Source organism: Miscanthus floridulus, chromosome 1 (assembly GCF_019320115.1).
Source record: "Miscanthus floridulus cultivar M001 chromosome 1, ASM1932011v1, whole genome shotgun sequence".
NCBI lineage: Eukaryota > Viridiplantae > Streptophyta > Magnoliopsida > Poales > Poaceae > Miscanthus > Miscanthus floridulus.
The window spans coordinates 22,506,077-22,528,172 of NC_089580.1; the positions used below are offsets into that span (position 1 = coordinate 22,506,077).

The window sequence follows — 22,096 nt, forward strand, 5'->3', positions numbered from 1 at the left end:
GCAGGCCGCAACCTAAGCCTGGGCCGGCAAAACCACGTGGCGCGCTCGCCTGCCTAGGCCGCGAGTCGGCCCGATCAATCTGAGTCGTCAGATCGCATCCGACGGTCACTCGATCGTCTCGCCCGAACAAAAGGGCCCGGCCGCGTCGGCCGAAACCCTAACTCCCATTCTACTCCTCCCCTTCTCTCTCAGTCGCGCGGAGCCCGAGCGAGAGCGAGCGTGAGCGAGCAGACGACTCGGCGCCGTCGCCGACAAGCGCGCCGCCGTCGAGCGGCCTGGCTACGGCGCCCCTTTGGCCCGAGCCCGACGAGCAGCGCCCCCGGCTCGTCCTTCTTTTCCCCGCGCGTCGGCGAGGCCGCAGCGCTACGCAGCGGCGAGGTAGACCCCCTTTCCCTAACATCCCCTCTGATTTGCTTCTTTCTTTTGTTCTTCTCGGATTTAACCGATTGGGGATCTAGGGTTAGGGTTTCTTTTCTTGTTAGGGTTACACTGTTTATCTTCCCCATGAAGTCTTCACGGGTTTAGGGTTCGACTCTTACCTTCTTAAGGCCGAAACCCTCTTTTTATTCTCCTTTCCTTAACCCAGTTAGGGTTAGGGTTCAACCGAACCCTCTGTTCTTCTTAGACCCGCACTGGATCTAACCTCTATTTCTTTTTCTAATCGGTTTACCTGTTCTAGATCTAAAAACCCTAGAAACCAATGGCTCTGATACCATTGTTAGACTTATAGGATCTCTAGGAGCATAGATCAAGTCGGGTACTTCATGTAAATGGGTAGCAAGTCCTAGTACATATTCTAGACAGAGATTATAGGGAGGAGTAGAGGAACACTGTTCGCCTACACGGCCGTGTAGCCCGTGTACACGCCGTGTACACGCTACACGGTGGTGCGCCGTTTCCGTCCGTTTCCGTTTAATCGTCCGTTTACCCCGTTTAATTGACCATTTAGCCCGTTTAATTGACCGTTTAGCCCGAATAATAGCTAAACGGTAGGTGACCGACTGTTTACCGTTTAGCGTTTAGGAAAACACTGAGAGGAACGTGTCGAACCTGACACCGCAGAGGAGGATCCGCTCATGTCCGCCATGGAGTCGGTGTCTGCGCTAGGCAGCGACGGTCGGGCAAGAGTACGGTGATGAGTAGTGGCGACCGGCGGTGAAGATCGGTGGCGGCGCAGTGAAGTCCAGCGTGGTGGCAGCCCTTCGGTGTAGATGCAGAGGCGGCGAGGCTGGTGGCTTCCCATCACTAGCTACGCCCGTCTAGATCGGATTAGGGTTTAGGGATTTTGGTGTCGGTGGGGAGCTCGGCTCAGGCGAACCTCGTGTTAAGAGCCTCCGCCCCCACCTTTTTTTATAGCGCAGTGTGACAGGGGCCCTTCAGCCATGGCGGGCTGGGCGCCCCCAATCAGAGCACGAATCAAATGCCCAACTGGACTGTTGGATCCCGTTAGGATTAGAGATCAATCTAACACAAATAGCATCTCTGCACACAGAAATCAGGATGAACGGTTATGAGTTGTAGACGAACTCGCTGTGTTACGTGGTTTGTGTGACATCACTTGTCATAAATTATTAGCAGCTTCAGCCCAAATCGAACCAAGGAGAAAGCAAACGTCTCCATTAAGCCAATAGGCGTGTGTTTAGTTTCAGAAAGTTGGAATTTGGGGCTACTATAGCACTTTTCATTTTTATTTGTCAATTAGTGTTCAATCATGGGCTAATTAGGCTCAAAACGTTCGTCTCGCAATTTCCCACCAAACTGTGCAATTAGTTTTGTTTTTCGTCTACATTTAATGCTCCATGCACGAGCCGCAAACATTCGATGTGATAGGTACTGTAGCACTTTTTAGAAAATTGAGGTGGAACTAAACAAGGCGTAGAGCACATTAGGCATTGACTGCTCCGGCGACTTGGCTATTAAAATACTACGTGCAAGTGCAATTGGCGTGAGCCGTGACTGTGAGGCAGTGCAGTCAGAGGCGTGAAGCTCCATCACGAGAGGTCAATTCAGATTTCTAAGCAATGATCGGATGCGACACTGGGAGCTTATCAGCATGTTTGGCAGGCCGTAAATAATCATATATAATTATGGATTATAAATTAGAATAATATTTTTCTCTCATATTAAATCAGTCAAACCAGTCAATAGTAAATAATCCACGATTCAGCCCAGCCAGCCGAAGAGGCTTTGTGAACTGAACTTCACAGGATCGAACTGTGTAGGTTCGGTTCGATTTAGGACCGGAGCTGACCGTCAACAATCTATACCGTCCTGTGCGGTGTATCCGTTTTATTTCCAGACATCCAAATGTGACCAATCTTTTACACATCATGGTTTCATATGCACGCTCTTGAGTAGGGGTTACTGCTTAGTGCCTGCTTTTTGCAAAGTCAAAAGGGAAAGTTCTGCAAATATAACTCCATGCAAAATCAAAGACTTCATAAAAAAAGAGAGGCAAAAATCAAAGACAGACTTTGTTTACTTAAGAAGTTAAGGCCACATCCCAAACAACTTCACATGATGACCAAGCTTCCTATATAAACTTCACTCTTGCGGAGAGACTACACGCACAGAAGGTACACGACATTGCTTACCTCAAACCTGCTCTGGCTCTCCTGCTGTGTGGTACGTAGGTGTCCCTAGCCCTCTCCTCTTCCTCCAACACTTTCTCGGTCTCCTTCATGAATGGCCTCATCGACGTTTTTTTTTTCAGAATATTGCAGGGCTCATGGTCATCGGCTGCTCCATCCAAACCACGGAGGCATGGGCATGGCGGGCAAGGGCGAGGTTTTGCTCCCTGTACTGCCTGGATTTTGAGTACATGACCTGCAACTCAACGGGCACCAAGCAGCTACCGGGCGTGTGCAACTGCTGCTTCGCTGCCCAGAAAGGCTCCACCATCCACCTCAGGAACGGGGCCACGGGGGAGTGCAGAAATGCCCTTGAATTGAAGAATCTCATACGCTCTATATTGTATGGCTCAAAGTAGTAAGACCTTGCAGTTTAATAAATGGCATCCATAGTGTGTTACTGAAAGAAGAACATTTCAGTTGTACAGGTGACACTTGCGAAAATAAAAGTATCACTGAAAAACTTTAGGAAACATATAGTGAAAGGGGAAGTTACAGAACTGCACAAATATCAATTACAAATAATGAAAGGCAGAGTACTGTAATGTAACTCTATATTGAGACGTTATAAAGGGCATAACTCAGCCACAGCCCATTCCAAACATCAGGACGGAGATCTACAACGCCAAAGTCCAGGTTGGATTATATAACAAAGAAATATTTCTTTGGGAAGAAACAAAAAGTGGATTTTCTCTCTACAAAATGCAAGTTCTCAAAACAAAAATTTCCACGACCAGGTTGGTCACAACCCCTGCTGTTACAAATTTGTCATATACGATGCTAAATTAATGAAATATGGGATTCGCCTGGAATGACTTGGAACTCGGAAGTGTCATATAAGATGTTATCAAATTATGGACATCGCTTGGAACTCGGAAATGTCAGAACAGGCACAATACTCCTGGATTTAGTGAGTAACTATGTCTTCTCCTTGGTTGCTTTGAATAGTTTGATAACATTTTCATACACCACAAACGTGAGGGAAGCAGCTGGAAGGTTTTTCAGTAGATTGGACGTGATGCCCCTATAAAATCCATGGACGCCTTCATACCTGCAGTAGAGATATACACCCAAAAGCACATCAGAACACCAATCCCTTAATTTAGAACAAAGGTTATATTCAGAAGAATTAAAGAACCATCCCTCTCCCCAGTTCAGAATGTCACACTAAGCATAATTAATTCCCCTGTGATGCCATGTTACACTTGCACTGAGTAGACAAGGGCATTCAATTTTTCAAATTTCTAATATTATGTGCAGATGTGGTGGGCAAATAATTTGCAATAAAACTCGTCGTTGTGTTTTAAGGCCACTTTAGACTTAAACTACTCTTCTATAAATATATTTCATGGTTCTCAGTATGCTAATTACTGAAGGGAAGACTGTAGACAATTAGTAAGCAAAAATGTAGGTGTGAACTTGGGAAAATCCAGCAAGCACATCTACTTCATACTAGAAGCACCAAGTCCCTACATATGACTAAGAAAAGGTCTGATATAGTAGTGCTATTCTGAACATTACATAATTGAAGATTTCAACAGCACCACTAAAGTCTTACCTTGCAGTTTCCTTCACTACATGCCAGCTATTTGAGTACTTTGGAGTACCATCAGTGCCAGGCCGTTGCTGGAAAACACATAAGAGTTATAAGTGATCAAAACTCGGAAGAGATTAAAATAAAAAATAGTATGGACATGAAAATTTTCAAACTGAAACCTGCAAGCGGGCTCGGATGACCTGCAGATTACAAAAACCTTCAATTGATATATGTTCAATGGGAAGGTAGAATATACCTATGGAGTTTATGAGAATATAAGTAGGAGCAAAAGAAGTTGCCTGGTAAGGATAAGTAAGTAGAATAGCAGCTACTTTTGAACCAGCCCCAAGTACCGCAAAATCGATGGAATTCAGCTAAGCATTAAGAGTGAAGAGAATGGAATATCAGACAAAGTAGTAAAGGCCCACAGGATAGTAGATGTATATCTACATATGTTATTGGGTGGAGTCAAACAATATGATACTGCATAAACTATTTTCACAAGTCATAACTAAATGTTCAATTCTCAAGTTTGACAATTTCACAAACTGCATAATATAGAGAAACAGTGTCTAAATGTGTGGAATGGCATGAAAATTCTAGATATAAGTACCATCAACAACAGTTTAAAGAAAGAATATAAAAACAACATAATTAATAATTTAGGGGCACTGAAATACGTCTTTATTGAATCAAGTTAAACTGGATATTAACACCCAAACACACATTTGATCAGTTAATACCAATGACTCCTCGCCTCCTCTGTTGTCTGTCCTTGATTGTGTACTTTTGAAGAATATCATAGCTTTGCGAAGTTCCTCATAGGCTGTGAACTGTATTGCACCATGGGTGACCTTTCATGAAGAAACATGGAGGCATGAACTAGATTTATCAACCATCCATATATATACATAAAACAAAAGAAGAATAACTAAGCACTCTAAAAGCGAACATTCTTTGACATGCATACCTTCACTAACTGAGCTACTCTAAAACATGTCTAGTACATCAAAATTAAACTTTCCAGACCCAACTACTACAGCACTCGCAATAGAGGGAAAAGAAGCTTGCATCGTGGAAATCTTGCGACAACCAGGCATAATATTTACCTTAACTTATACTCCCTCCGTTCCAAATTATAAGTCGCTTCAACTTTTTTGGTACATCCATTTTGCTATGCATCTAGATATAATAATATGTCTAGATACATATCAAAATAGATGAACCAAAAAAGTCAAAGTGACTTATAATTTGGAACGGATGGAGTACAATCTTTCCATACCCAGAACTAAACATGATCTCCATAAAAAGGTCAGGTTCAAACAGGATAGTTATATAGAAAATACACAACTATCCATTGATACTATAATGTGGAATTACAAACAATGATCGCCAAGTTGAGTTACTGGAGGATCTTATCTCACAACCATAAATTTGATAGGTCGCTTAGCAAATCTTAAGAGGCTAAAACTCAAACTTCAAGTGTTGATTGTGAATTAAGTGCTATGTATTGGAAACATAATTTCATACCATCGGGGCATACAGCTAAGAAATGCTAGAGAATAGAAACCTCAAGAATGAATTATAGTACTCCACTACTGTAACTAGCAGTTATATGAGTATAGTTGTAGTTTTACGAAGAAATGCAGAATAAACTAAGATAGCAGCAGTAAATAGATATACATACCAGCAAAAGCCCAGGTCCAATTCCTCTATAAAGTGCAAGAAATCCCTCCTCTCTTAGAATAGTTCTCAAAGCATCTGGCTTTACACAAACAAGTAAGCAAAGTTACCGATGTATAAAATCAAATATACACAAAAGAATATGTGAACAAGGAAGAGCAGAAATAATTCACTGAAAGATATATCAATAATGTTGTGTCTGCAGGTTCTGCAATGGCAGTTAACTTGCATTAATAGTCCTAGAGATAATTAGGACGAAAGAACCTTCCCCAATAAGAATACCCATTTACCTAAATAAGTAGTTAGTTTTCTAGGATATGAATTAATTATCTGTACTTATCTATGGAATAGCTAGGTTACTATTTGGATTTATTACATCCACAATTGTTAGGTGAATCTTCTGTATAAGGGGGCCCTACTCAAATCACCATTGTCAAGCAGACTCCCATTGCTACATCCTACACTACAGTTCCATTCAACCCCACATCTCATCAATTAAACTTCAGAGAGATATTTCATAGAATTAGAAGCAGCCCTTTCTTTTCTAAACCCATGTGAATAGGCATAGCTTCTAGAACTTCTACAGAACTGAGAATAGCACAGGTCATGCTAAACAGAGTACAAAGTTACACTGTATGATGTGTTTTGCTAATTGCTATACTAGACTTAAAAATATGTACAGAACAATATGAGTTCTTATTATACAACATTTAAAGGAGGCAAATATTACCAGAAAACCCAGAATACTGAGAAGTATGGTGTTTAGGTGTTTGCAGTTGCAATCTTGTTTTCACCAGCCATATGGGATTTGTAAACATGGAAACCTGTATAGTGTATAATAACAATAAAACCAGTTTCATGAAAAATAAATTGACATGTTTAAATGATGAAAAGCAAGATAGATGAATAAACAATGCTACGAAAGTACATATGTTAGTAGTCAAAACAATCATAAAGGTAATGCATAATATAAAAGGCCTAGATACACATTGACGGTTAACAGTCACGCCTAAATCTTAAGGTTGAACAAACTGGAAACAAAAGGCAATCCATAACATTGATCATTTTAGAAAAGATAAAAGTCATTGTACGAACCAAAGCACCTGCTTCTGCAGCTGAGATGAGATGATGAACTGGATGAAGCCGGTCATCCTTCCTCTGTAAGTACCTTTGTTTAGCCCTGTTATAACTTTTAAAAAAATGCATCTCATGTCAATTGAAATGCTAATAAACATATATTATAGGTAGCATTCAGATTGCTAAAAATTAAAGCAGCCCAAATTGGTAACTGAGACACTTGAATTCTCAGATAGGAAGTGAAATCCTGAAAGTAGCTATTTTACCTGAGTCTACTTTAGTAGATCCACAAAAAAAGAACACACCGCCATTATTCAAAGAAGAGGAAATAATATAGTAACTTACAAAAAGAAATATAAGCCCCAGGAAACAGTTGATCCAAGAACTGCAGGATAAAATCCTGCATAAAGTCCTCTCAGGCCCTACAAGAACTTGAATAATTCAGAAATAGCTTATAGTGAATATATCAGAATCTCTCAACGATCTAATCGTTAGGAGATCCTATCTTACAACAAACACTTCAACAACATCAAGAGATGCAACCAATGAACATCTGGAACATTGAGTTTCTAAGAACCAAACTTCTTAAAGCAGGTGATTTCTCATATGTACTGTACACAAGCTAATTACATGCAGTGACTTGCAGTTTATATGTAATGCACACACTTCTCGGTAAACAATGCTTAACCCTTTCTACACATCTAAAATGTAATGATTTGCGTTATTGCATTTGTGTTCACATGTTACATCAGCTTTGGGCAAGCATAAATAAGCACACGTTTGACTAATTTGAACCCATTCTGAATCAAATTTTAGTAAATTTGTCGACTAAGGATCAACTATTAAGCAATTTCACCCGTACATAGAAGGCAAGTTCTATTCCAACTTTTTGGGAAGCATCACATACACAAATAACCCAAACTTTTTCGCAAGGCTAAGGATGATTTTCTGGAGACATTCACGCGTCCATTAATCATTCCAAGGAAATGTGGTAGGAGCTGATGATACCTCAGATCGTGTGATGGTGTACACAGCGTGCGCGGTGTTCCTGTACGGAGGCACCTCAGACCACCCCCTCCCGCCGCTCACTGCACGCCAACACGAGAGAGAGAGCACGGTTACCGTTCGTCGCTCTTCGTCTCAGTCTCTCTGAAGTCCGAGAGTATATGGGCTGAGGGGAGGGTTACCTTGGAAGCGGGTGCGGACGACGTCGAGCGGATGGAGGGCCGCGACCGTGGCGAACCCGGCGGCAGCTCCAGCCGCTGCGTTCTCCCACGTCCATGCCTCGGCCTCCGCCGCCGCTGGAGAGGTCCCCGGCGGCATCTCCGGCGAGAGGTAGCCGCTTCGCTCGCGCCTCTCGCTTCGTGAACTTGGGAGCCGCGGCCGCCGCCAGATTGTTCAGGAAGTCGATGCTGCCGCGGCCTCTCCAGGTAATCAGGCTCTCGTCTTCCTTCCCGGACCTTTGGGCTGTTTGGATGTGCAGTGTGCTGGACTGGCATATTCTGGGCCTGTTTCTGGGCTGAAGAGATGTTTTTCAGTCCCACGCACCTAGCACCGGACGCCCACCTTCAGGGGCACGTCGTCCACGTACGTTTCGATCCCGACCAAGTTCGATTCAGATACAATATGAATGCGGGGAATTATTTATTTGGCACTGAAACAAACCAGCATTTTGTATTTGGCACTCGAAAATTTAAACTTTCTTATCTGGCATCAAGTTGAAATTTTCTTTCGTAAATGGCACTGCCGTCCATTTAGGACAGTAACGGTGTTAAGTGGCTGGCAAAAAGACACGAATACCCTTGTTTACAGTAGAAACCCACGATGCCAAATAAGGAAATTCAAGTATTTTCGTATGGACGGCGCCGACGAGAAGGCAGCGCGCCATGGCCGGCGAGCGCGCGCGAGTAGGCCGCCACGCTGCTGCCGGGCAAGCGCGCGAGCGAGCTGTCGAGCCGCCGCCGGTCTTGCGCGCAGGGGCCGGGGGCACTACTGTCGCGCAGATGGTGGTCGGCCTCGCCCCCGGCTGGCCATGGCAACGGCGAGCGCGCGCGCCTGGAGCTCCGCTCCGCCATGGCCGCGCGAAGGTGAGCATGGCCTACATGAGCACGCCTGCTCCACGCCCTTCGTCAGCGCGCCGTCCAGCCCCACCCGTGACCGGGACCCGTACCCGTCCCCGTCCCACTTCTTCTTCAGCGCGCCGACCAGCCCCGGTGGCGGCGGCAAGGACACCATCCCCGGCGTCCTCGACTTCGACTTCGACTTCTCCTCGCGCTTCCCGTCGCCCTCCGCCGCCGCCATGTCCTCCGCCGACGAGCTCTTCCACAACAGCCAGATCTGCCCCGTCCGCCGCGCTGCTGCAGCCGCACCCGGACCCGGCCTTGCTGCCGGACTTCCCCCACGCCGCCGCGGACGCGCGGCGCGCTGACGCCGAGCGGGTGGAGGAGGAGGCTGCCGACGACCGCGGACGCGTCCGGAGCCGCTCCCTACGCCGGAAGGCGCGCTCGATGTCCTCGTTCCGCACACACTGGCGGACCGCGTCGCACGCGCTTGCACAACCCGTGTCGGAGGCCGAGTTCGCCGACGAGGCGCAGCATCCGGCGGCGGCGACCCCCATGGCGTCGCGCTCGTCGTCGTCCTCGTCCACCGCCTCCTCTGCTTCCTCCACGTCGTCCTCGTCCTCCCGGGGATCCCGCCGCTGGGGTGGGTTCCTCAAGGACCTGCTCCACCGCAGCACGTCGGACGGCGGCAAGACCACCCACCACCTGCAGCAGCATTCCCACCACGCTGCTCCAACTGCGCCAACCGCGGCGGCGAAGCCGAGCGCATCGTCACCATCTCCGTCTCCATCACCCGCGAAGGGGAGGGGCGGGGCGCCAGGGCACCGTGGCGGTAGGAGGAGGTCCGCGCACGAGCGCCTGTACGAGGCGCGGCGCGCCGCGGCGGAGGAGAGCCTCGCAAAGTGGCACAGAGCCAGGGAAGAAGGTCCGGGATCTGGGATTACGGGGGCTCGGCCAAATTTCAGATTTCGTATCTAGCAGACGGATACATTGGACATACGGAGAAAAAACTGACACGGTCGAACCAGTCAACTAACAGATGACCGATGAAAATGGACGGTAGTGCCATTTACGAAAGGAAATTTCAACTTGATGCCAGATAAGAAAGTTCAAATTTTCGAGTGCCAAATACGAAACACTGGTTTATTTCAGTGCCAAATAAATAATTCTCTCTATGAATAGAGTGTGGCCCGACTTCCCGCCACGCCGCCCATCCCCCCGCCGCGTCCCATAGGACCACCTATCCGATGCGAATAGAACGAGCGCACCCCCACGTGTAGCCCGTCCCCCGCTGCGCCGCCGTGCCTAATTGCGTCGCCATCCCGCCATCCCATGCACGCCCGTTGCCCTCCACGTCCCATCCTCACCGTGCTCCATCACCCCGAATGTCCAATGAGAAAAATTTCCATCAGAAGATCTGTTGCAACACGGAGCAATGCGAGATGCAAACATCATAAGTATTACTTGTTTTGCAACATCAGAACAAGGCGACTGCAACAACAGAACAAAGCTACTGCAATGCGAGATGCAAGATCAAGAAAAAAAAAGACTGATGCAACAAAGAAATATTACTTGTTGCAACATCAGAACAAAGCTACTGCAACAACAGAACAAAGCGCAATGCGAGAAAGCAACATCAGAAAAAAAGACTAATGCAATAAAGAAATATTACTTGTTGTAACATCAGAACAAGGCTACTGCAATGCGAGATGCAACATCAAAAACAAAAAAAAAGACTAATGCAACAAAGAAATATTACTTGTTGCAACAGCAAAACAAATGCTACTGCAACAGAGCTCGTCGAAACCCTAGCCACCGCCGCGTCCCTCAGATCCAGAGGAGGAGGAGGAGGAGCAGGAGGGGTCAGATCCAGAGGAGGAGGAGGAGCGCTCAGATTCAAAGGAGGAGGAGGAGGGCTCAGATCCAGAGAAGAACCGACCTACCTCGTTGGAGCCGCCGCCGTCGTCCTCGTCTTCAGTGGGAGGAGCGGGAACCGTGTCACTAGGGGGTGCGGGGTACCAGTGGAGTCGCGGGAGGGGGGAGGGAGGGAGCGTCGGAAGGCGGGCGGGGGGGGGGGCAAAGAACTGGGCACGACGTCCGTCCCGACGGGTGGGGCGGCAGTAGAATGGAGAGGAACAGCTGTGGGAGTGAGCGAGGAGAGGATAAGGATGAGGATGAGTGCGGGAGACAGTGTGTGGGAGACGGCGTGCGGCAGGGGCGGGTCGGTTCGGCGTGGCGCGGCTTTGGGTGCGTCCGTTCCCGTCCGGACGACCGTCATATATCATTATCGTTTTCAGTTAGTTTGACAATCCTGGCTGGACCTTAACTTTGACCGTTTAAAACATGGAGTGTTCCTTAACTTTGACCATTTTCACGTCATCAAAAGAAGAAAAGAAACAACCATTTAAAGGGATTTTTTCGCAGACAAGGTATGTAAGATTCTTAATTATGAATGCATGTATACCGCTATGGTTGACTAGACCAGCAAATCCTCATATTAACAAAGTCAACCATAAATATAAATACCTCTACCCTATGATGCGCAGATACTCCATGGGGCCCGATATCCCGTATTCGATGTCCTATTACTGTAGTTGTGGTTTTATTGAGTTGTTGAATCTGTGGTTTTATTGAGTTGTTGAATCACTTATTTACTAGCACTATGTGTTTTTCATATTAAATCATGTAATTTTGTTATTAAAAAATTTCCTAGACATATCCCCTGTCACTCGTTTTTTGAGAATTGTGTATCCGTGTATCTGATACAGATCATATCCGATACACGTATCCGTATCTGGACAACATGGCTCTACCTCTAGGAAACTATGACTAAATGAATGGACTTAAGACTGACAAATTCATCATAAGACCCTTTACCTTATAAACACCTATGGGAGAACTAGATAACATATCCTAAAATTGGTAAATTCATTAAAAACACATCCCTATTAACAGAAATAGCCATACTTATGAGACCGGTCATGTGTATACACAAACTCGTGAAACACGGAAGATCTCATAAATTCTAGTATTTAGGTCCCATTTGGTATAGCTCTACTTTATTGATAGAACATTTTTTTTAGCTTCAACTTCACGAAAAAAATTATTTTAAAAACTGTTTAGTAAAATAGTTTGTCGAGAAACCAAGTCAAACGGGACCTTATTGCTACCGGTGCGCACTTGCTCGTGACATCATCTGTCAGCGGCATCGACTCCTACGGCTGGTGCCTCTTCAAAAAAAAAAATTCAGTGAAGTATTACTCATTTAAAGCTAACGTAACACGTTTCTATATGGAAATGCAGTGTGATCTTTTTTTTAGGGCTAAAGGATATAGGCCCTCAACAGCTCCACTCGACACTCATTTGCACGCAACTGCAGTCAGTAGACGAGCAGGAGACCTTTTTTTTGGGGGGGGGGGGGGGGGGGGGGGGGGGCGGCGGGAATCGAGCAAGAGATGTTGTCAACAGGCGCTTTCCCGTGATACGTGCTCGGTGCTCCTGTCAAGTGGCACGCACTCGTGTAGTCGTGTGCGACACGATTCATCGATCGGGAATCCTTTTTCTCGGTGACCCTCGATAGCGACACACGGGCTCAACAAAAGTCTTGCTGCGAAAATGCAAAATGCAGATACCGGATAGAGTCCACGGAGCGATATGGCTCTTTATGATCACTTTACATGGTAGTTCACTCCTCACGTGCCGAGAAAACGCACCTTGCCCAACGGCGCTCACACAAGGGCTCAGCCTCACAGGGGCAGAGAAGAACAATCTTCGCGTAATCAGGTGGTTGGCTCCGGATGAGGTGGCCTTTTGTTCTTGCGACAGATGAATTCATTCTCAAAATTGAACTGCAGCCGTAACTACACAGAATCGCCTGGTGCCGGATGACACCGCTGTACGCCTGAATCCAAACCAACAGTTAGGTTCGATTTAAGTTCGGATGACTCCGTTGTCTACCGTCAACTGTCTATCCGTGACGCCATCCAAACACGACAAAGCAAAGCGGCTCGTCACTCCTCGATCCTCGGCCCTTTTCTGCTCTCTTTTACCTCCTCCGCCGCTCTGGCCGCCGAGCGGTGAGAGGGACACAGCCGCTGGCGCACCGCGCACGGCAGAAAGGTCGCGTTTGGGTGACGAAACGCCCCAAAATCCCCGGAAATATGCAGTCCACTCCGGCGCTCGCGTGCGTTGCGACCACGCTTCCTCCGTCATTTCTACGTGGTTCAAAGGCGCATGCACGAAACGCCCAACCACGCGACCCAACCGCGCCGGAAAAGCGAGGGCACGTTTTTAGTCAACTCCACACCGCGCAGCCAGCACGAAAGTCACGCGAAACACCACACCACCCCCGTCGGCGCTGTCGCCCGCCCACCCAACCCAACTTTCGCCGGCTCCGTCCTCGGACTCCTTGGCCAAACCCAGCTTTATAACCAACGCGCGAAATGTTTTGCTTCTCATCATCGAGAGAAGCACAAGGAACCAGAGCCACTGCTCGCCGCGCATCCCATCCCGCGCCACGCTCCCCGCTTGTGTTGTGACCGTGGACCAACACCGATCGGCGGCGGCAGAGAGAAGGGATCGGCGGCCATCGACATGGCTCGGTACGTGGAGATGCTGGACATGGGCGTGCGCATCGCCGCGAGGTTCCACTCGCACTGCCCGCAGACGGCGCGCATGTACTACAAGCCGCCGCAGACCCAGACCCAGTCGACGGCGACGTCGTCGTCGTCGTCGTCGTCCTCGGCCTACGACGCCAAGTCCACGAGCTTCGCCCTCGACGCGCCGTCGGCCCTGCGGCGGCCCTTCACGCTCGCGGCCGCGGGGGAGTTCCGCGCCGGTGACCGGTCGGGCCACCAGCTTCACGGCTTCGACACCGCGCAAGTCGTCGTGTACGAGGTGGTGTGAGGAATTGACGAGGGGAGGAGACCAAGCTTCATGCAAGTGTTTTTCTTGCAAGTGTTGCGAGATGTGTAGTACTAGTGCTCTGTTCTTTGATTTGTACATGTCTGTGTCGGAAAATTCATTCAACACAGAGGAACTGAGAAAACATTCATCCACATTCAGCGTGCTATTCGATGGGATTTGATCGAACATCCTATACAAAACTGATGGGCAGAGTTCAGAGCGATGCTATGCCAAGACTGCTGGCACGATTCCATTTCATTGACCAACCAATCATGGGCGGACACGGATTGCAACTTTGGAAGTTGGGACGGACTCAAGCTTGGGAGGGTTCAACGAAGTTGGTGAACATAGACGAAGAGAATACTTATGGATCATCATTGAGTTCGCTGGGTGCGTGTTTTTGGTGGACTAATCACAAGGCTGGGGATGGAGGATCCAGTGTTTTGATCAAGATGGAGATCGTCAGCAGTAATATTGTTGAATTTTACGAATTGTTGCATCAATTAGAACAGAGTGGAAAAGGAAGAAGATGAACACCGACTTATTCGTTCCAATCAAGTGCAGGTGCAGCAGATAGAAATATAAGAATCGTCTGTTACATTCATTTGGCATGCAGTGGACCTAGGAAAAGAAACTCATTTGACGAGGAAAGAAACAAATCCTGGCTTGCAGTTCATGACGCCGGCGTAACGCGTTCATGGAATGGTGATCTTGTCATGTTGTGCATTAGGTTCAGTCAGGTGTGCTGTCATCAATTGGACGGATCACATGGAGTCCGTTAGCTGCCTACTCCGTCCCTAAGAGTATACGTCGTTTTGGTTTTCCGACAAACAACCTTAACTAAATATATATTAAAAAATATTAATATTTATAATACATAATAGTATCATTAGAAAGATCTTTGAATCTAGTTTTTTAATATTTTTTTTGGGAGATACAAATATTACATGTATTTTCTATAAATCGAATTAAACTTGTGACACGTACACCAACAACTAGGGTTATTTTTGGACCGACGATGTATCTCCCGTGGACTAAGCATTAAGACTGCTCTAATTGCAATGCTGGAAGATTAGTACGCTTATGGGTTGGCCCGGTTTGTTGGCTGCTTTATTTTTTTCATCTACAATTAGCTTCCTATTATAATTTTTTTTAGATAAAGGATAGAAACTATCCGGCTTCATCTACCCGTGGGTAGAATCAGGCCAAATTATTACAGCATCAAAAAGTAAAGAAAGAAATTGACCGAAGAAAATACATCCCCAACAAGGAGCTCGAGTAGTCCTACGTGACCTCTGACTTCCACCGTGATGTCAATTCCACAGAATAAGATCACCAACGTCAAGACGAAGCCGCCAAACACGTTTGTCAGACCTAATAAAGGTACTGAAAACGTTGGACACCGACCACCATTGAAGACTGGATGCTTCTTCCTTGGCAACAGCACGAAGCACTTGGTGTAAACCACCAAACCACCAAACGCCGAGCTGTTACGCCAACGAATGCCGCCTCCGCCTTGAGCTGAACACCGAACAGGGTAACCACACGGGAAAACTGCCCGGCCTTGGCGATCAAGAACTTCGACGACGCGCCTGCGCCATCGCCGCCGGCCTGGAGAAACCAGGCTAGGTTTTCACCCAGTTATTGAACGCCCGCGGACGCAGCAAGTGACGGACTGACCAACGGCTTCAGCGGTGCCTTCAACAAGGTGCGTGGCACAGAAGTTCCACCGCCGCCGGCCCGGCGTAACACGCCAGGCAAGGATTTCGCCCAAGCCGCCGCCACCACCGTCGACACTGCGCCCGGCCAACGTGGAAGACCGCCTTCACCGGAAGGTCACCATCAGAGACGCTCAGAAGGCGGGCAGCCCCGGCGCTGACCGTGGATCAGATCCAGACCCAGGGGGCCGCCACCGCCGCCAGACGAACGGCACGCCGGCCACCACCGACGATCCACCACCACACGGAGCAGGGTACTGCCGGCAGAGGGACAGCACCAGCCCAGACCGAGGACGCCAGATCTAGGCCCGCAGGGCCCAAATCCGCCCGTCCGCCGCCACAGCGACTGCACACCGATGACGGAGAAGTCCACCACCGCCGCACCGCCCTGCGCCCGCCGCGGTCGTGGTCGGCGACCTCGCCGAGCCCCACGCGGCTCGGGCGAGTCGCCCCACCTGGCCGCGTCGTCCAGCGCCGCCACACAACCGGCTGAGAGGGCCACGCCGCCGCCATCCCGGCCGGCCGCGCGGCCTTGCCGGCGGCCTGCTCCGGCGGCGGCGCGACTGGAGATTGGAGGGGAGGGAGAGGGCGCGGCGGCTAGGGTTGGCCGCTCGAGCCGCCACATACACTAAGCATCACAAACATAGCTTCCTATTATAATACGCCAAGACTAGCGTCCATATGTCCGGACGATTGCGCACGTCCGGACGCCCGCGCCTGCTACACCCTTGTCGCTCGGATTCATGTGCCGCCCATATTTGGACCGCTCCCTTCCGCTGTGCTACTCACGCTGCCCAAATGACTCGGCCTCGTCTCTTCCACACCGACGCCTCGCCCGCCTCTTTCACACTGTTTCGCGGCTGCCTCTTCCACGCCGCTCGGGTGACTCCCCCATCTCTTCCACACCGATGTTGCGCGGCCTGCGCCTCCTCCCCACATCGCCGCCGCCATGGCTTCCGCGCTAGCTCTTTCTTCCCCGCTCAACAACTCTACTGTAAGGAAGACGAACCCTAGGCCTATTTACTTTGGATTTTGGTGTTTGATAACCAACACTACCAAATTGGACTAATGAATTTGTAAGTGATTGTTTTGTAGTTCAATATGATGCAAGACGTGACTTGGACAAAGGCGACGTGATGATCCGATGATCAACACCATGAGCAAGACCTTAGAAGCACAAGAGAAGACTCAAGATATCAAGCAAAGTCCAAACACGAAGATAGAAACCAAGCCGGACGCAAGATCGCGAAGAAACAAGCTCACAAGGTGACCGGACGCTGGCGTATAGCGACCGGACGCTCAGATCAAGAGGCTCGACAACAGAAGGCGTCAGCTGCAGCGACCGGACGCTGGCAGCAAATCGACCGGACGCAGGACTGCAGCGTCCGATCTAGTACAGAAAGGTTCTAGAGCGGCGAAATTGCGACCAGACGCGTCCGGTGGATGTGACCGGACGCTGGCAGCGTCTGATTAGTTGATCATGGCTCCAATGGTCAGGATGACCGGACGCATCCGGTCAGGACGTGATCAGCGTCCGGTCAGTAGCAGAAAAGCGGGATTTCATCCTCAACGGCTACTTTCTCAGTGGGGCTTATAAATAGACCCCCAACCGGCTATTTGAAGCGTGTGGAGCTAAGGAAACATATCAAGGGTGCTGACACACCATTTTAGTGATCTCCACTTGTATAGTGCTTAGTGATTCATTAGGTGATTAGCGTAGGTGCTTTGCGAAGTGCTTAGGCTGATTAGACCACCGCTTATGCGCTTGCTCTAGGTTTAGGCATAGTGTTTAGTGAGGTTTGTATACCTCTTACCACTCGGTGCTTGCGCGCACCATTGTTGTACATCAGAGGGGCTTGTAGTCTTACGAGATCACACCAACCGCGTTTGTGGTGTGGCCGCCACCGTGTACCAAAGGGAACAAGGCCCGCGACGTTTCGGCCGGAAGCTTGACAGTGAAGACGGTGGGGAGCATCCGGGAGAGGCTTGCTAGAAGGCACGTCGAAGACCCACTTGCGCGTGGGGAAGGCCCGAGGCTATCCACGGAGTTACCCGACCGGGAGCTTGGCCCTTGCGAGGGATTCCTTGCGAGGGGCTCCAACAAGGACTAGGGGGAATCTTGCGTGCTTCTCGATACCTCTATAAAATTACCAGAGTCGTCGACGGGAGTTTGCATATCTCTACCTTGCTCTTTAACTTTCACATTTACATTGATTGTATTACTCCTTTTGCGGTAGAGATAACAACACACTAGCAAAACCATAGTTACATATTTAGATAGTTTATCTTTTGCATAGGTTTTGCTAAGGTTAGAAAAAGAGGCCATAGTTTAGAGTTATAATTTTAAGTTGTCTAATTCACCCCCCCTCTTAGGCGTCACGGTCCCCTACACCTACATCCAGATCTACTTTTGCAACACTTAGATGAAACAATTGTGACATATGTCTAAAACAGATAAAACATTTCGAACATACATTTGCAACATAGCCATTACAACATATGCAACATCCAGATAAAAACACTTGCAACACTCGTCTGAAACAGATGAAACATTTTGAACAAACTAATGCAACATACGTGTATAACCATTGCAATATGTGCAACATCTGAAAACTACCATTGCAACATCCTTATGAAACATCTGAAACATACCTCTGAAATATTTGAAACACTTGAAACATGCATTTTACAACATAGCGAAGGTCGAGGCCAATTGATTCTAGGCGTCGGGGTGGGAGCTGGCGGCGCACGAGCGCCATCAGCACCAGCACCAGCGACGGCGCGCGAGCACCATCATCAGCAGCACCACTAGCACCGGCCTTGGTTTGCCCAGGCCGGAGTCGCGCGCGACAGATGGGAGCATGCTGCGCATGTGACAGGAGGGAAGGAGCGAGGCAGAGTAAGGCAAGGCATAGTAGGGCGACAGCAGCGTGCGTGGAGTGGGGCGGGTGAGCGTGGCGCGCGACGCGGGCAGGTGGGTCAGTCCGTGCGGCCGGACGCTCGTGACGTATCATTATCAATTATAATACATTGTGCACAATATTAAGAAACTTTTTATCCTGTAAAATATCGTTTGGTTAAAGCCAAAGTTAATGATATAATAACAATTTCTAAGGAGGATGCCTGTTCTAATGGGACAGCTGGGGACGGATGGCATATGCCGTCAACTGCGCCGATGTGTCTTCATGACATCCGCACACCGGAATGGAGCTCAAGAACACCAATAGAAACCTCGGACTCGATGGAGCTGGTGAGAAAAAAGAACACTAGAATCAGCGTTGCACGGCCTGAATTGAAATCCCTGCCACCGGGCTTGCGACGTACACGCTCGACATGGCCATTGCATCTGGTGTAGCAGTCGATTACTGTAACACCCTGAATTTTGACTTAATCTAAAAATCAATAAAAATTTAAACTTTTTAAAACTTTGCATAGGAACTAATATATACAACTAGCATAGGTGTTAGTTAGTAGAAATAGGTTCACACAGGAATAAACTTAATGTGTGGAATTGTGTGAGTGGATGTTTGCTTGCTTGTGAACATATGGTGGTACACCCTACATGCATGCATATTCAAATTTGAATTCAAATGCATTCAAAACAAATGCATAACAAATCCGGGAAATGGAAAAAGAATTGGAAAATGAAAAAGGCCACGTGGGCTCATTCCTCCCTCCCTTCCTTTCTCGGCCCATAGCAGCAGCAACCCTCCCTCCTCCCTCTTCCTTCCTTCCGCAATGGGCCGGCCCGTCGCCGTGACCCAGCCCATCCCTCACGCGCCAGCACCCTCCCCTCTCTTCCACTCACTGACGGATGGGGCCCGCGTGTCATCACCGTCATCTACCTCCAGACGATGCGAATACCGTGTCATGGCACCCGCCTCGGCCACGCCATGGTCGTGCTCCGCCCACCAGCACCAAGTGGATATGATCGACCGCGCTCTCGCAAACCTTCCTAGCCCCATGGATGCTCCTCCCCTCCTCTCTCCCTCTCACCGTGGCGCCATCGACACATGGTGCCATGGCCGCTCCCCGCCAACACCACCATGGGTAGCCACCAAGTAACCTCCACCGCACGCATGGATAAGGTCGCTGAAAGCTCTAGTTTGGTTTTGGTTAATTGATGAAACCCTAAGTGCTAACCTAGTTTATCAAAGTGATTATAAGATAGGTAGCACTACTCCAAGTGATGAAGCAATGGTAAAGATCATGATGATGGTGATGGCATGGTGATGATAAAATGCTTGAACTTGGAAAAGAAGAAGAGAAAAACTGAAACGACCCCAATTTCCGCGAAGGGAAATCCACAGCGTCGAAGTGTAATAAGATCGTTGTAGATCATATTACCCAATTTCCAGTCGAATATCACATCCATACAATGATAATATCAGAGTACAATTAGTGCGGAATTACATAATTTATTACATCGCCGCATTGGCGGAATCAAAAGTAGCATTCATTCAGAACAGCTTGAGCATAAGATCGCCAAACTCGAGCGTAGGCACGAACCCCTCATCCGTCAAACTCCTCGGAGCTATACTCCTCAGCAGAACCTGTGTGCCAAAATTTATCAGTACGATTGTACTGGCCACTCCTAACCCTATGAGCATTGCTTTGTGGTAATTGGATGCAAGTCGGACATATTCAAAAGGAACCTATAAGGCTGGGGTTTCCTATGTATTAGCATATCAAGTATATAATAGTATAGTCAGGTTTTAACACCATTACACCCATTCCACCCCATTCCCATTCCAGAGCCAGGTTTCGATCCTAGGATCGACATACCACCATCTCCATACCATCACCAAACCACACCCGTACCATCGCTCAGTCGACAGGCCAACTCCCTCTCGGCACTGTCTCAAGGCCCGTAGCCCCTGGCTACGACCGACACTCTCTCACAGGGGAAGAAAAAGAAGGACTCATCTCACTATCTAGTTTAAGCAAAACCCAGGAAAGGTCCATAGCCGACAAGTCAGCACATGTATCGATCGATCAACCATACACTCTGCAGAGGTTTTACATAACCACAAGATCCGCCTTCCTCGCTGACCGTCGTCAACTAGGCTGATTTCGGCTGCTTACTAGCCTAGGATAATGCCACTCTACCATTCAGCCTTGGTTCACCCCAAGTCAAGTCTGGGGTGGCTGAAACTGTGAGTCATGAGCCGGGTCCACAAGGTCTCCATGAAGTCTCGGAAGGGTGTGGGGGAATCCTCCACGCCCCGTACCTCCTTACACTGTCCGCTATCAACCTAGCAGTAGTGGCAATATCCTACCAAGTAGTCCAGCCGTCCCGCACCATATAGGGCGAGTGGTACGTAAGGCTTCCCGGTAAATTTGAGTACTAGTAAGTCCTTAGGGATGACCAAGCCAGAATGTCTCCATCAGGGTTTCCATTTACCGTGCCACCACAGCACCTCCATCCCAGGCTCCACCCATCACAGGTTCACACCTAGATCCTCCTCATATACCATTTACCCACCACAGGTATCCATTTCTAGGGGTGCCCAGGTAGCATCCCATAGCATGACTTACCCCAGGCTCGTCGTATACTCCAACTTGGTCGACACAACTCTCACCCTCCACACCCCCAAGTCACACACGCAGCACTCTCCCCATAGCCCAGGTAACACCAATTCCCACCACGCACATAGTATAAGCGTAGTAGAAGTATAAATAATGAAATACATAGTAGCAAGCGTGTGTCTAGCCTAATAGCAGGGTATGCAGGGGTAAGGTTGCGTCAAGGTAAAGGCTTTCAAGCAAGCATACTACCATGCAAGTCCTAGCATAATATAATTGTAGCAGTAAAGTAAAGCGATAGCAGTTCTATATTGGCCATGCGTAATAGGTGCTACGAGGTTGGGTGGGATGTGGCACCTTCAGTGTAGTCGTCTCCGTTCTCCTCACGGTACTCACGGTCCTCGTCTGTCAGGTTCTCCTCCGAGTCTGCAACGTTTGCATTATAGTCGCGTTAGCGACGTCTATAGAGTAGCACAAGGAAGCAATGAAAGTTCAAAAGAGTCAAACGCACTCAAACATGAGTTCGTTGCGTAGAGCTTGATTTTAGATGAATTTTGGTCCTAGTTTCGTATTTTTCCGAGGTCGTATGAATTAGTTATGAATTCCTGAAGTTTAAATCTATTTCTGAAAATAGAAAAGGCTGAATTAATCCAAGGCTGACACGTGTCATGGTGTCACTGGTCAACGTGGCATGCTGACGTCAGCATCTGACATGTGGGTCCAGCGTGTCTGTGCTGCTGACATGTGGGGCCAAGTCAACGGTCAACATTGATCGGTCAACGGTCAATACGTGCCGGGTCTCAAACGGGCCTTGGTGGGCTCGGGTCGGGCCGGTGTGGGCCGGGTTGGGCCAAACACGTGGCGTGCTGTGGTGCAGCCATGTCATGGCCGTGGGCTCTTATTGGGCTTCGTCCGCAGCACGGCTCACACCATGTGGCTCACGGTGGACCAGCGCTCCTG

General features: G+C 48.5%; 2 protein-coding genes and 1 pseudogene across 4 annotated transcripts; 2 read left to right on the forward strand and 1 right to left on the reverse strand.

Annotated features, from left to right (window-relative positions):
• Positions 1–3,337: 3,337 nt before the first annotated feature.
• LOC136475802 (folate transporter 1, chloroplastic-like) lies at positions 3,338–8,401 on the reverse strand. 3 transcript variants are annotated; one of them, XM_066473413.1, is made up of 11 exons: positions 8,115–8,401; positions 7,936–8,015; positions 7,273–7,349; positions 6,946–7,039; positions 6,581–6,674; positions 5,855–5,928; positions 4,911–5,021; positions 4,467–4,541; positions 4,347–4,367; positions 4,189–4,256; positions 3,338–3,681 (listed from the first exon to the last, which is right to left on the reverse strand). In XM_066473413.1, exons 1-11 carry the CDS (start codon positions 8,248–8,250, stop codon positions 3,549–3,551), a joined length of 963 nt encoding a protein of 320 aa, XP_066329510.1. In that variant the 5' UTR covers positions 8,251–8,401; the 3' UTR covers positions 3,338–3,548. The 3 variants fall into 3 exon arrangements, with proteins under 3 accessions (XP_066329510.1, XP_066329517.1, XP_066329528.1); XM_066473420.1 differs by lacking the exon at positions 4,467–4,541 and having other exon boundaries at positions 3,543–3,681; positions 4,347–4,423; XM_066473431.1 differs by lacking the exon at positions 3,338–3,681 and having other exon boundaries at positions 4,183–4,256; positions 4,325–4,367.
• Positions 8,402–8,959: 558 nt separating this feature from the next.
• On the forward strand, positions 8,960–9,965 carry LOC136453259 (uncharacterized; annotated as a pseudogene).
• A 3,500-nt stretch (positions 9,966–13,465) lies between these two features.
• LOC136475814 (uncharacterized) lies at positions 13,466–14,579 on the forward strand. The gene has a single exon (XM_066473441.1). The coding sequence runs from the start codon at positions 13,581–13,583 to the stop codon at positions 13,890–13,892; it is 312 nt and encodes a 103-aa protein (XP_066329538.1). The 5' UTR covers positions 13,466–13,580; the 3' UTR covers positions 13,893–14,579.
• The last annotated feature ends 7,517 nt before the right edge of the window (positions 14,580–22,096 follow it).

Excerpts from the sequence above, each read along its gene's own strand:
- LOC136475814 (XM_066473441.1), top strand. The coding sequence starts at position 13,581 with ATGGCTCGGTACGTGGAGATGCTGGACATGGGCGTGCGCATCGCCGCG.
- LOC136475802 (XM_066473413.1), bottom strand. The coding sequence starts at position 8,250 with ATGCCGCCGGGGACCTCTCCAGCGGCGGCGGAGGCCGAGGCATGGACG. Across the intron at positions 5,929-6,580 it reads TCAGTATTCTGGGTTTTCTG|ATGCTTTGAGAACTATTCTA; the intron begins GTAATATTTGCC and ends GTGTAAAGCCAG. Across the intron at positions 4,257-4,346 it reads TCATCCGAGCCCGCTTGCAG|CAACGGCCTGGCACTGATGG; the intron begins GTTTCAGTTTGA and ends TGTGTTTTCCAG.